This window comes from Pinus tabuliformis, chromosome 3_1 (assembly GCF_031772625.1).
Source record: "Pinus tabuliformis cultivar Carrire ecotype Pingquan chromosome 3_1, CPIR1, whole genome shotgun sequence".
NCBI classification, from domain to species: Eukaryota; Viridiplantae; Streptophyta; class Pinopsida; order Pinales; family Pinaceae; genus Pinus; species Pinus tabuliformis.
In genome coordinates, this window is record NC_142301.1 from 718,524,492 (window position 1) to 718,538,933 (window position 14,442).

The window sequence follows — 14,442 nt, forward strand, 5'->3', positions numbered from 1 at the left end:
TATAACAGTTAGATATGACTAAATAAATAATATTTTAATATAAGGAAATAATTGTTAGAATATAGTTGTTAATATTGGCCATGATTGCCAAGTTGTTACTCTCATTAATCGTATCAGAAGATTCTATTATGAGGACAAGTATAAAAGACAAATAATACTAAAATAATTACCAAAATTTATTTCCCACACATTACAACTATTTATTGGTCGTATCTATATTTCATTGCCCCTGTAGCACTAAAAAGGTTCCAAATTCCTTTATCCTCCCTTAATTAACTATATAAACCTCATTGTGTCTAAAATGTAACAATAAACCTTTATATTCACATAAAGTTACTCATATTCATGAAGTCATATAATTTAAATTTACTTTTATTTTTTGAATGGTTGTACATATTTATCAATATTAACCAAATTATCCCCGTCATAACTTAGTCCACAACAATAAAATTAATATTTATACAAAAATATAAATCACAATAAACATTAATGTAAAAGTGTTTCCCAAAAATTTCATATGAAAACATTAACTTCTTACATATTAACTTGTTGCATGTCTTACTTTTTTGAACTTGTTATAGAATATTTGAATTCATTTCAATCATTCTTCCGAATTGTGGAATATGCAATTCTCTAACTTTAAAATGTTGTTAAAACAATTACACTAAATTATATCTTAATAAATATCATATAAAGACATTACCAATTAAATAAAAATAGAAATAAAATAAATCTCATTTAAAAATATTATTAGTTAAATGAAAATAAAAATAAAACACAAAAACATTACCAATTATACTTTACCAAATGTATCATGAAAACATATAAATCATAATCATTAGAAAATATTAAAAGAACATTACCAAGTGAAAAGGTATCACAAGAGATCAATAAAAAGGTATGGGTTCACCTTATAAATAATTTATTTTCCTCTTTTAATTTTGTTTCAATATTTTATTTAATCACTACGTATCTTATATATAAGAAGAAGTTATACAATATGGATGCAAATGGGTTTCCAAAAATTGCTTCTACCTTTAGCCAAAACCTCCACCATCGATTGAAGTGAGGATGGCATAAGGATGCCCAGTCTTCGCTAGACCATTGGGGAATAAAGAGGAGATCATCTTACATAATTAAGATAATATCAAAAATAATATTGCTTCCAAATTTAAAGAGAAATTGTTGGAAAATAAAGAGTTGGAGGGAAAAAAGGAAAGTGCAATATTATAAGGAGGTGATCACCCCAATCTGGAAAACCAAAATTATCTCTCTGTCTTGACTAGTGTTAAGCTGAAAATGAACATTTCCAATATTAGAACCAATTCCAATGAGTTTCATAATGAAATTAAGCATTGGTGAATTCTCAAAACACCGTGGGATGAAAGGGTTTGTCACTTATGTAGGCATTGGTGAATTCTCAAAACACCTTGGGATGAAAGATTTTGTCACCAATAATAGGAGGGTTGAAGATAAAAAACATTTTCTCTTAGATTGTCCATCTTATATTCACATGAAAGAGTTTGCCACCAAGCCTAGGAGGGTTGAATCTTGTACTCACATTAAAAAACTTTCTCTTAGATTGTCTATCTTATAGTAAAATTCACCTTCTCCTAGATTGTCCATCTTATAATCACATTAAAGCACTTTCTCTTAGATTTTCCACCTTATACTCATGTTTAATCCCATTCAAGCTTATAGGAATTACTAGTCAGGCATTCAACTTGTTCAAAATTTTCCACACAGTCTAACATGTCTTCAAATACTAGAACTCATGTGGAGGGGGAATTAAACCTGCTAGCTACCACTAGAGCTATTGTCCTTTAGCAACCTTATTAACATTTTAAGTCATAAAAGATATGGTGATTTGGAAACCTTCTCCCAGTTCTTTTTGCCCATATAAATAAGATGTTAAAGAACGCTATTTAATCTATTACCTTCTTAAGGTCTCATAGACTATATAAGCCTTAGTGGGCATTAATCATCATACTCATCATCATTATACATCCAAATTATCATTTCACTCCTCTGAATATTATTATAATAATACCATAAATTTTTATTTCTATTTTTATATATAATAATTCAAGCACTGTATAATTAATCTTTTATTTTTTAAAATTTTATATTACTTTTGATTTATCTCCAGATTATTGCTTTAATAATAGTTATCATTAAATTATAACAAATTCAACTAATTTTTAAATCCTAAACATTCAAGAAATTAAAAACATATAATTTAATTATGAACGAGAAATAATTACATAAAATATATAATTTTTTATACGATTTTTAATTTTTTTTAAATAAGACAATAGTTATAATGAAAATATTTAATGTCATTGTCATGAATTTTACAACATCTTAATCACATATTGGAAGTCAATATTTTCATGCTCCCCAACTTATAACTTCTTTAATCCACTTTGTGTGTGTGCATATATATATATATATATATATATATATGTGTGTGTGTGTGTGTGTGTGTGTGGTAATTTTTATAACTGGAAAATATCATATACACTGAGATCCAGAAATAACTTTCTCAAACCTAACTTACTCCATCCTCGATTTATGTGTTAGCATAGGACCCACAGATAGTCCAAATTCCATGTCTTGAACTCTGCATTAAATGGAGCCAGGACAAAGGAGAAATATTAAATGTCACAATCTATCGGGTATAGAATAAGTTATGTTGTAAAAGTTTTCCGACAATCAACAATTCTCGTAATAACTCCAATGTCCGTCTATTCAAAGAGTGACAAAAATGGTGGGCCCGAGAATCAATGTATGCAAGTTAAGAGAACCCTCAATCGAGATAAGGTTTTCCCTTTTATACAAATACAACCAACTATAATAAAATTGGAATAGGATCAACTATTAAAAAATGGCAAAGAAATATATGGTTCCTTTTCCCTTTAACACACTCTAGTGGGATGTATTCTCAACTTTGGACAATTTTCTGTATGTTAAAGGGAACACAGAACAATTTGATTTAAGTCAGTAGCATATTTATGTTTTACAACTATATATTTTAATTCCTCAGTCTCTTGGAATCCCTAGTTGTCCCAATCTGGGATCACATCCCTGACTGCCTCTATCATTGGTTTGTTGTGCATAAATCTCTCAGGACCCTTCCATTTTTTCTCTTATGGGGAGTCTGGAGAGCACCTAATGCACTGATCTTTGATTCCTCCCAGTCTCCTGTCTACAGAACCAACTCTTCGATCATGGCCCTCTTTAAAGAATTTTCTCCTAAGCCCTTCCCTTCTCCTCACCCCTCTCGCCCCTCCTTTGATCTTTGGTCTTCCTTTCTAGTTGGCTTCTTTGATGGAGCCAGTTCCTTTGGGTCATGTGGTTGTAGAATGATCATTTATTTGGAACCTCATCACCTCTTCAGATTCCTTTGGTTTGGTGGACAGGGTTCAAATAATAGGGCTGAGCTTTTGGCCATATGGGGCACTCTCTATTGTGCTTCCTGGATTAGATTGACAAGAATTTCCATCTTTGGGGACTCTAAAGTTATTATCGATTAGGCCAACAACTGATGTAAACTCCAGAATCTGAATCTTCTCTCTTGGCAACAACAGATCAAAAGTATATCTCAATCATTCATTCAGATTTCCTTCTCTCAAATCTATCATGAGCACAATAAGGAAGCTGAAATTGTGTCCAAAATTAGATGTTCTACCTCGTTGGGCTCGATCCACTTCCAGGAATTCATCTCAGACTCTCTTTTTCGCTTGGGAAAAATCACCTACTAACTCTTCTCCTATTCCATTTTTTAGCTAGGCCTCCTACTTTTTGGCCCTTAGCATTTTTTATTATTGGTGCTTTCTCTTGATGTTGCTTTCTAGTACATGTTCACTACAATATTATTTCCTTTTTGTCTAGACATTGGATGTGGAGTTGATTATTTCATTGTATCAATAACTTTGTTGTTATGGATAATCTTCATGTCTTTGTTTCTACTTTTTGCTATTGTTGTTATTTTAGGAGGATACATATATGTTGCTTAGGCTGCACCCGAGGAATTTCACAAAAGAGCATCTATTATCCAATGGGAAGGATGACTCTTGCAATTTGTTTTTCTTATTTTAGATGCATAATTAATTAGCTACAATCTAGAGAAATTCATAATCTTTTAAGAAGGACCTAGTCTATTAGGTGATGCCTTGAATTTCTAGACATATAGTGACAGATGGCAAGCCAATGGTCAAATCAAATTTAAGGTTCCTCAGATTTTATGTGGATAAACTTTTGAAAATCTAGGAACCCATTCAAATTTAATGATAGAAGGAATATCTCTTATAATAAACACTTTTTAATTGAAAAATATACAAAAGGACTAATTTTTCCTTGTGATTTCAAAAAATCTCATCAAATTTAAGTAATCTTCTTAAATTTGAAGAAGGTTTATGTAGTATACCTAAGGTATATTATAAGAAATATTATCATAATGCAGTAAATAAATATCATGTAACAATTGTTCTATAACTAATCAATATTACATATTAATGATTATATTACCTAATAACTGTCATATGACTTTTGTTACATAATACTTATTTATTACATTACAATCATAAATTTAATAACATATCTAAGGTATATTACATTTTTTGAAATAATTAAACTGTAGCTAATGGTTAAGGACATGTGTTTTTTTAGGGTAGTCAAATATTCAAATCTAAAAGGGGTTTCCCATATTCACATTTATTTTATAGTAGAGCCAAATTGATTGAAATATTTTATTTATAATCCAACTATTTATTTATTTATTATTAATATTTTTTAAATGCCACATATTAATTTTATAGTAAGAATTGAAAGAATTGCACACCTCTCAAATGTTCAAATCTAAAAGGGGTTTTCCCATATTCACATTTATTTTATAGTAGAACCAAAATGATTGAAATATTTTATTTATAATCCATTTTTAAATTTATTATTAATATTTTTTAAATGCCACATATTAGTTTTATATTAAGAATTGAAAGAATTGCACACCTCCCTTTTAATGTTTTTATTAGGAATTCTTGTTAAGAAATTATTTTTTTTCACTTTCAATATATATAATTATTTTCTTTCATATATATAATAGTATAGATATTTAAATAGTTTATCTAAATCTTGTATTGAAACATTTTTAATAAGTATAAAAATTATACATCTTCCACACTTAAAACTGGAAATACTCTCTCTCTCTCTCTCTCTATATATATATATATATATATTAAATTGTATAAAATTTTATATTTTTACATCTTCTAAGTTGTAATGTAATTTAAAGTAATCAAATAGCTATATTGATTTTTGTTTTTAATTATAGTTGACATTATTTTTTTATTTAGAAAATAGTTCATTTTCCTTTTTGTTTTATTTTTTTTCACTTTTAATTATTTCTATCATTTTTTTTAAGTTGACAAAAAATTATGTTATTCACAGGAACATCCAAATATTTTATTTATGGTGAAATATTCTTACCACACTTTCTGAGTTATAATATTGACACAAACTGAGCAAGTACAATGAGAGTGAGATTGTTGATATAGTAGAATGCTTCATAAATATAACCAAAAGAACGCTTCATAAATATAACAAAAAAAACTAATGCACACATTTACTTGATTAAGCATGTATAAAAATGTTATGGTTCAACTTTAACTTGAGACAAAAAAGAATTATAAATGAATGTTATAAATTGACAATGACTCCAGAGATCGAGAAGAGTCACATCTCCTCGCCACCAACCATTCAATGGATGACAAACAACAAGTTGAAGTAGATGACGATAACGAAACCTTACCAATCAATCATTTAAAACCTGGTTTGCAATTTTCTTTACAATGCTTTCTCCATTGCCCATACAAGAAGTGAGCGTATTGCTCTAATTGTATAATCCACTATAGAAGGTGCATGAGTAACAGTTCAAATCCACAGTCGTAAACTCTGGTAGTGGATTAAGGGAAGACAAACTGATAATGTCTGCCAATATTGACATGGATACGTTGGACCAAAAGGGGAAGCATGATCTGCACGCAGTAATTGTGCCATTTCCTGCACAAGGTCATATAAATGTTTTCATGAATTTGGCCCAGCTTCTCGTTATTAGGGGAGTGTTCGTCACTTTCGTCAATACTGAGTGGATACACAAACGCATGATGGAAGCTTCAAAAGATGCTAATTCTCTTGTTTCCAGAGACCACCCTGAGTTGGAGCAGCGAGGACAAAGAATTCGAAAGAATTCGATTTCTGTCTATTCCAGATGGCTTACCGCCTGACCATGGCCGCACTTCCAACTTGGGCGAATTATTTGTTGCACTGCAAAAGTTAGGCCCCGCGTTGGAGGACATCCTTAGAGGCGCTGAAGAGAAATCACCATCATATCCACCAATCACATTCATCGTCACAGACGCCTTCATGTCTTGCACGGAACAGGTCGCAAGCAATATGAAAGTGCCGAGGGTTATCTTCTGGCCTATATGTGCTGCTTGCTCCGTTTCTCAATGCTACGTCAACTTACTTCTTTCCGAGGGACATATTCCAGTAAATGGTATGTTTCTCTATTTGCTATCTGTATGCTATATAGATTCTCTCAATGCTATGCGAACTTCCTTTTGCCTCTGGGACATTTATGGTCTAAGTCTCTGTCTATGTCTCTGCATTTGGATAGATTCATCCTCAAATTAAATAGATATAAAAATATTTTTATTTTAATATTATTTTTTAATGTTTTGAAATTTATTAAGACATATAAAATATTTATAAAAATAATTTAGAATTTAACATATTTCCAATAAATATTTAGGAACGAAATATATAATTATTAATTGATTTTTGAATAAATTTTATATTTTATTTTAACTTTTAAAATTCGTATATTAATAATATTATTAATTGTGAATTCAGGGTTATGTGATCATATTAAAATAAGAAAAAAATTTGGGTAGAAATCACATAAGAAGCATTTGGAATCAACAAGTGTGGTTCATTATTGATCACATGAAGAGGCAAAGCATGACAAAGGCTTAAATAGAAAGCAAAATAAAAATTCTCTCATTTAATTTTTACAGAAAATCTTTATTTAATACATTACTAATTTTTTATACATTATTATTTTGATATTAATATAAATATTTAAACATTTTTAATATAAACATAATTTTTTAATATTTTGAAATTTATTGAAAAATATAAAATATTTATGAAAATTATTTAGAATTTTACATATCTTTACATAAATCTTGACTAACAAAATATATAATCATAAATTGATTTCTAAATGAACTTTATATTTAATTTTAACTTTAAAAATGGTATATCAATAACATTATTAACTTTTTATACATTACTATTTTAATACTAGTATACATATTTAAACATTTTTAATAATATATTTAAAAATTCCAAAAAATTAAATATAAAAATTAATACTCTTTTTATATAACATAAATATTTTTATTTAATATTTTTTTAACTCTATACTAAAAAATAATTTAATATTAATAATATTCATCTTTTATATAATATTTTTAATGTTAATATAAAAAATTAAATATATATTATATCATTTTATATCAATTAGAAATTTTTAAATACAAATACCAGTGTTCTTTCCATATTAGATGAATATTTTATTTTAATATTTTTTCAATTTTTATTCTAATGAAACAAAAATTAGCATAAAACTTTCTTAAGTTATCATATGGATGGTTTAAATGTGATAATCAATAGGTGGATGTTGGGTTTTATCTTTGTGTAAAACTTTTATAAGTTATCATATTGATTGTTTAAATGTGATAATGAAGAGGTGGCATTGGGATTTATGTTTGTCTTAATGATTAAAAGATCAACCATTTTATTTTTCATATTTTTGAAAGAACATCTACATTCTTAATCCCAAAAATGTCCACATGTTTTTTGTTTTCTTTCCAAGAAAGACAAACATGTTTTTTGTTTTCTTTCCAATAAAGACAAACATGTTTTCTTTCCAATAAAGGCATCCACATGTTTCTGGTTTTCTATGTTAAAAGGACAAATTAGCTTGCTTTATACAAATAAATAATTGGTTTACTATGTTCATTGCCATATATATATATATATATATATCAACTTGGTTTCTCTCTTAAAAAGACAAATTATCTTTCTTTATATAAATAAATAATTGGTTAGCCCCACCGGGTAGGCGAGTTGGTAATCACAATACGGTGAAGTTCCTTAGAAAGGCGTGTTCTGTACTGAAGGTCACGAGTTCAAATCCCCGGACTATGAAGGTCACGAGTTCAAATCCCCGGACTAGCGCCGAAGCTGTGCCCGGAAGCTGTGGAGGGGTGCCGGCGCAGTTTCCCAAGGGTTATAGTGGTAGCGGACCCTGTGTAATGAGAGTTGCTAGGGTGCTCTAGTTTCCGAGGGGTTATAGTGGTAGTGGTGTAACACGGACTAGCGCCGAAGCTGTGCCCGGAAGCTGTGGAGGGGTGCCGGCGCAGTTTCCCAAGGGTTATAGTGGTAGCGGACCCTGTGTAATGAGAGTTGCTAGGGTGCTCCAGTTTCCGAGGGGTTATAGTGGTAGTGGTGTAACACGAATTGCTTATAGTGGTAGTGGTGTAACACGAATTGCTAGGCTGCTCCACTTGCCGATTCCTCTGTAATAAAAAAAAATAATAATAATTAGTTTACTATATTTACTGCTATATAATTATATATAATTTTAATTTACATAATTATATTATTAAAAATATTAATTTATAAATTTCATAAAAATAAAAATATAATTAATATATATAAACTATTTTTAAAAATATAATTTTATTAATTATTATCTAATTTACTCTATTTTCCGTAAGTTTATTTTAACAAAAAAATACAACTTTTAATTATTAAACCCACTCAAACTGTATATACATTATACAAATTGAGTGGGTTCACAAAAAAGCAGAAATAAAAACCAAAACTTACACTTCCGTGCCCGAGAGAGGCTGCTAAACAAGAAGCCTTAGAAACTCACAATGTCTATGGAACGTACGCACTGAACAAATTAAACCTTAGAAGGTCGCAATTTGCTGTGTTAGGGCACAAGAATTAAACATTAGTATCTTCTATGATTAAGAATGAATAGTATTTTACCTTTGAGTTTATTAAATTTTAAGAGGAATGAAAGAGAAATGCAAAGATATTTATTATATTATTAATTAATATTAGGTTTAACCGGTAAATATTCTTGATTACTATAGGTGGAATTCTTTGAAGTTACAGTCGGATATATCTTATAATACCTACACAGTAAAAGCTCTCGATTACTCTAGATGCAACGAAGTATTAGAGTTTGTTAGAGTTTGAAAATGAAAGTTAAAAGCGCATTCATATATATTTTTTTAAATTCTTCCTATATATCCAGAATTATATCAGTCCATTGTTTTCATTTGTTCTGCAAATGTGTATTCCAACTAAACTTTTGTTTGTAACTTTTCAGTAAGCGAAGCGAAAAATCCGAGAAAGCTCGTCACTTGCCTTCCTGGAAACATCCCACCATTGAAGCCAACCGACCTGCTATCCTTCTATCGCGCTCAGGATCATCGGGATATTACTTTCAATGCGCTTCTGTATGAATCGCAGAAGCAAAGTAAAGGCGACTACGTATTGGTGAATACTTTCGAGGAGCTCGAAGGGAAGGATGCAGTGACAGCTCTCTCTTTGAATGGCTGTCCTGCTCTTGCCGTGGGACCTCTTTTCCTTCCCAATTTTTTGGAGGGAAGGGATTCGTGCAGCAGTTTGTGGGAGGAGGAGGACACCGTGGATGGAACTCTATGTTGGAGAGTATGGGCATGGGAGTTCCTGTGGTGGGATTCCCATATTTTGGCGATCAGTTTCTCAACTGCAGATTCGCAAAGGATGTGTGGAAGATCGGCCTGGATTTTGAAGATGTAGATATGGATCACCAAAAGGTTGTCATGAAAGAGGAGATTGAGGATGTTGTGAGGAGAATGATGAAAACAGCGGAAGGAGAAAAGATGAGAGACAGCGTTCTCAGACTCAAGGAGTGCGCAACAAAGGCTGTCCTCCCCGGAGGGTCTTCTTTCCTGAATTTAAACACTTTCGTTAAAGACATGATGATGAGTAAAAGACTCCCATCCGAAAACAAAAGGATGTGATTTGGATTCTAGAATAGGTAAGGAAATGATTGGGAGAATGGAGAATAAGCTATTCAGCACCATCAAATGGTTTTTATAGTGTGTTATAGAGTTTGTTAGTTTGTATTGATTTTTAATAAATTTTAAAAATTATGTTTTTGTCACTTGCTCTCTGCCTACTAATTTCTTAAAATTATGTCAATTTTAATATGTTTATATTCTAATTATATTGGGAAATTAATATATAAGCAAATTTTATTTAACAAAATAAGGTGTGTAATTTTTTTTTATCAAGTTAAATTAGATTTTTGCCCACCAATTTCTTAGGGATTTGTGATTATTCCAATTCTAAAAGTTCATATTATAAATAGATAGGGAAATTAATATATAATTAGTAAAATAGTCCATTTTACAATAAAATGTGTAATTTTTTTTTCAAGTTGACCCATAATCTTTTTATACATGGTTAATTAAGTAAATGTGTGCATTAGTAAGACATTTTTAGTGTTGCAATAATTTGTTTTGTTATATTTATGAAGCCTTAGGCTATATCAATCACAATAATATCTTTAATGTGATTGTACTAATAAATATAATCACCTTGAATCTATTTATTAGCTAACTAAAGAGAATAAAAACAAAAAAGATTTTATATGTTGGAGATATGAAGTATTATAATGATTATTTCTATGTTTAAATTATTAGAAATAACCATAGGATTTAATGTTCCAAAGAATTCTTTGAAAACTGGTTGTTTCATTAACTGTAAGTTGTAATTTAAGTGGATGATCATATCTTTCCTTTGGTTATAACTTATAAGTATAGAATATTCTTATGTTAAAGAAGTATAAAATCGTTTTCTGATAGTTCGATCTCTGATATGGTATCAGAGTGAGGTTCTGTATCATTTCAGAGTCGTGGAGTGTGTGTAAAGAGCGAAGCAGCATTGAGCTTGTGGAAGTGGAAGCTGTGAAGGTATGTGCTTGTAATGGCTGTCAACAGCAGAAATTTGAATCCAAATAAATTCAGCGGAAATCTGCGCCCATTGTTAAATCGGTAATTGAAGGAACAATAGGTGCGAGTGGGCTCGTGTTAAATGAAGTGCGTGTGGATTGAAACTGCGTGGGGATGACCTCATTACATTGGGAAAAATAGTTGTTAATAAGCCGTCGCTTCAATTATCATGTCAAAGCCATGGAATTGCTGAGCGTGATCTGACGAGAGATTTGATTCTTTTCGCTGGTGGAAGTGTTTGTTCGCATTGAATGTTTAGAATACATTCCAGACGTTCTGAGAAAGGTGGATTTGGAGCAAACGTTTTCCTGCAAAATTCTCTCTATGAAAGCTAAGGAGGCCAGTGGACATAGGATTAGGGACATATGGCTTTTTCCAATAGAAAAAGGAAGTAGCTGTAGCAGGGCATCAACAAGAAGCGATACTAAGCAAGGTTTCAAATTACTGTTGTGAATAAAGTTTGTGTTTATATGGTGCTATGTGTCTTGCTCATCTTGTGATCTGAGTTTGAGTTAGCAGCCATCGTTTTTGGCATTGTGTCGAATCTGCAAATATAGCCATGTTGTCCAATGATAAATGAGTTGTGAAGTGTAGTAAAATAAGATTATATTATAAATGAGATGTGAAACTTAGTAAAATATGATTATAGGTTGGTGATTGGTATTTGAGAGTTTATATTTGTCTTATTTTATAAGTTCAAGTTTTATGGAAAATGTATAAGTGGAGAATTATTTATTAAATGAGAAAATTATGTAAATTAGAATATTAAATTGTAGATTTTGATGGAAGGCTACAATATTTGAAGACAAGTGAAAGCACCCTCAAGCTACATTTGCTGCAATTCAAGATTGAGAGCGGTGACAAAACAACTACATTATCCCACACATTCGAGATTGCAGAACATCAAAGGAGACATGGGACACTCTCAAAGGTTTGTATGTCATGAAAACCACACAAACAGAATATTATATCTAAAAAGTAAGCTTCCTTAGATTAAAATGGAAGAAAATGAAAACATCAGTAAGGAGCATCCAATTAAGGAGGCGATAGCTGGACATGCTCTTTTAAGATTTTTTTTTTAAATTTACTTTTCAATTTACTTTTATTGTTATTTCTTTTCAAGAAGGCTGTCACAGCCAATGTCGTTACTTTTTATTTTTTGAAAGTAAGTAAGTTAGGGAATAGTCTTAAATAAATTAATATTTGAATAACAACAAAAGGGAATGTAACTGCAAATTGCAACTATAGGTAGTTCCTCAACTGAATGAGGCTACTAGCAGCTTAAATACACAATCAAAAGATGAACAAAAGGTTGCTGCCAACAAAGGAGAATAGAAAACCAGAGGATGTTTTTAAAACAGTAAAGAGAAGCATTTCAGGTATCAAACTGTTGTTATTGTGAATGACTATAATCTCGTACTGTGCACGAAATTAACTACATGATTGAGGGTCTGTTAACGAGACTGTGCATCACATCGAAGCAACTAAACACTACAAGAGAATTCATTCAAGTACTTCAGGAAAACAAATCATTGAAATTCTTACAAGTAGAAAACTTATCATTTGTATAGATATATATACATACATTGCATAACTATTTGTTATAGTTCAGAGACAGCATCCTATAACCCAACACAGGTTCAGAGCATAAGGCATAGTGCCTTCTAAAAAAAATATACAATTTCCAAACAATCCTCAGATATTTTCATTACGCACCAAGAAGGGTTCCTGTGACCCAGGACCAAATAAACAAACAAAGACGGGACCACGCTCAACAACCAGAGCTGAACTGTACAAAAAAATTGTGTCCCAGAACTTTCGACGGATAGACAGAACTGAGGACCAACAAAAATGAGACTTCGTTTCTACAAAAACAACCTACAAGATTGTATAAGATAAACAGAAAGGACCCTACCCAGTGCAAGTGGAGACCGGAATGGAAGAGTGAAGAAATAGTAATCGTCAAGGACCAAACCCTTCCCACCACCATAGAGGAGTGAATTACCTGCAAAGTTAAGAGACAACGATTAGAGAGGCAACATAACCAATTATATGGAGAATAAACCGAGAGAAGGGTAAATATGAGTACCCTGAAGGTTACCTGAAGTGGAGAGTAGGTTCCATAGTCAAACCCAAGACCAACAACGTTTGAGCCACGACCACAGAGCCACGAAACCCCAACTGCTCACAAGGAGCGGAATTGTTAGTAGAAGAAAAGCAAAGCGGGAGCCTGAAATTGGAGCAGAGAGGTTACCTTGTGTTAGAGCCGAACTGTCGCCACGGAAGTCGGGCTGAGGACCTGGCAAGAATGCGCACCATAAACACAGTCAAATGTAGCAGATACAAACCAGAAGTGCAGCAAACCGATTAAAATTACAGAGAAATCACCGCATACCCAGGAAGGCCACAAAGCCCAGCATTGTTTCGAAAAACCATGCAAGAAGAATCTACGAAACTCGTCGATACAACATCTTAACATTACCCAGTAACATAGAATCGGAGCCAAGGCCGGAACCAACAGACAGTGGGAGGCAGAGAGTCACTACCATCAAGCGGAAGGAACCAGGTAAGGGCACATAGGAGCAGAGTGAAACCAGCAGCAACAATACCCCAAGCTACAACCAAAACCCGTGCCATAGAAGCATAACACAATGACCGAGACAACCTCAAGATGATGGTGGAGTTAATGCTCCATTAGAACCTCACCAAAAACCCCAGTTGCATAAAAGTGTGGGAAGGGATCATGTGGGCCACTTGCCACGAAGGCACTCACCTCAGCTTTTGGGGTGAGTCATCAAATTTTGGTATCAGAGTAGTTCTTTCCTTAGGGAAGAATAAATTAGGGAGCAAGGAAGAAGGGGTAGCGTTAGAGCTATTCAGAGGGTAGCCAACGAAGGACTGTGCAAGGAAATCAGGACCCTTAGTGCTAGATTAACAACAGTAGAAGCAGGGAGGCATAGGGATCTAAAAGGTGGTGACGATAGTGAAGAAGAAGCTACAGCTACCACAGATGGGCCTGACGAGGAAGGGCCAGAGATAAGATTGTTGAAATATGTTCTGTTAGCAAGCAGCAAACCGAACCCTGAACTATTAACATATGATGCCAATTTATCCACTAAAGTATTATTGGACTCGATTAGCGAGTTGGATAAATACCTCGAATGTGAGGAAATCAGTGAGGATAGGAGGGTCAGATTTGCAGCTACAAAACTAAAGGGGCATGCAACACTGTGGTGGGACACTGTGCAGGCAGAGCGAAAGAGATCAAATAAGCCACCAATTAAAAAGTGGACCAGAA

General features: G+C 32.1%; 1 protein-coding gene across 1 annotated transcript; it reads left to right on the forward strand.

Annotated features, from left to right (window-relative positions):
- The first annotated feature begins 5,984 nt into the window (after nucleotides 1-5,984).
- On the forward strand, nucleotides 5,985-9,934 carry LOC149189290 (UDP-glycosyltransferase 85A7-like). Its single transcript, XM_089410181.1, has 3 exons — nucleotides 5,985-6,069; nucleotides 6,203-6,556; nucleotides 9,473-9,934. The coding sequence occupies exons 1-3, from the start codon at nucleotides 5,985-5,987 to the stop codon at nucleotides 9,925-9,927; spliced, it is 894 nt and encodes a 297-aa protein (XP_089266307.1). The 3' UTR covers nucleotides 9,928-9,934.
- The last annotated feature ends 4,508 nt before the right edge of the window (nucleotides 9,935-14,442 follow it).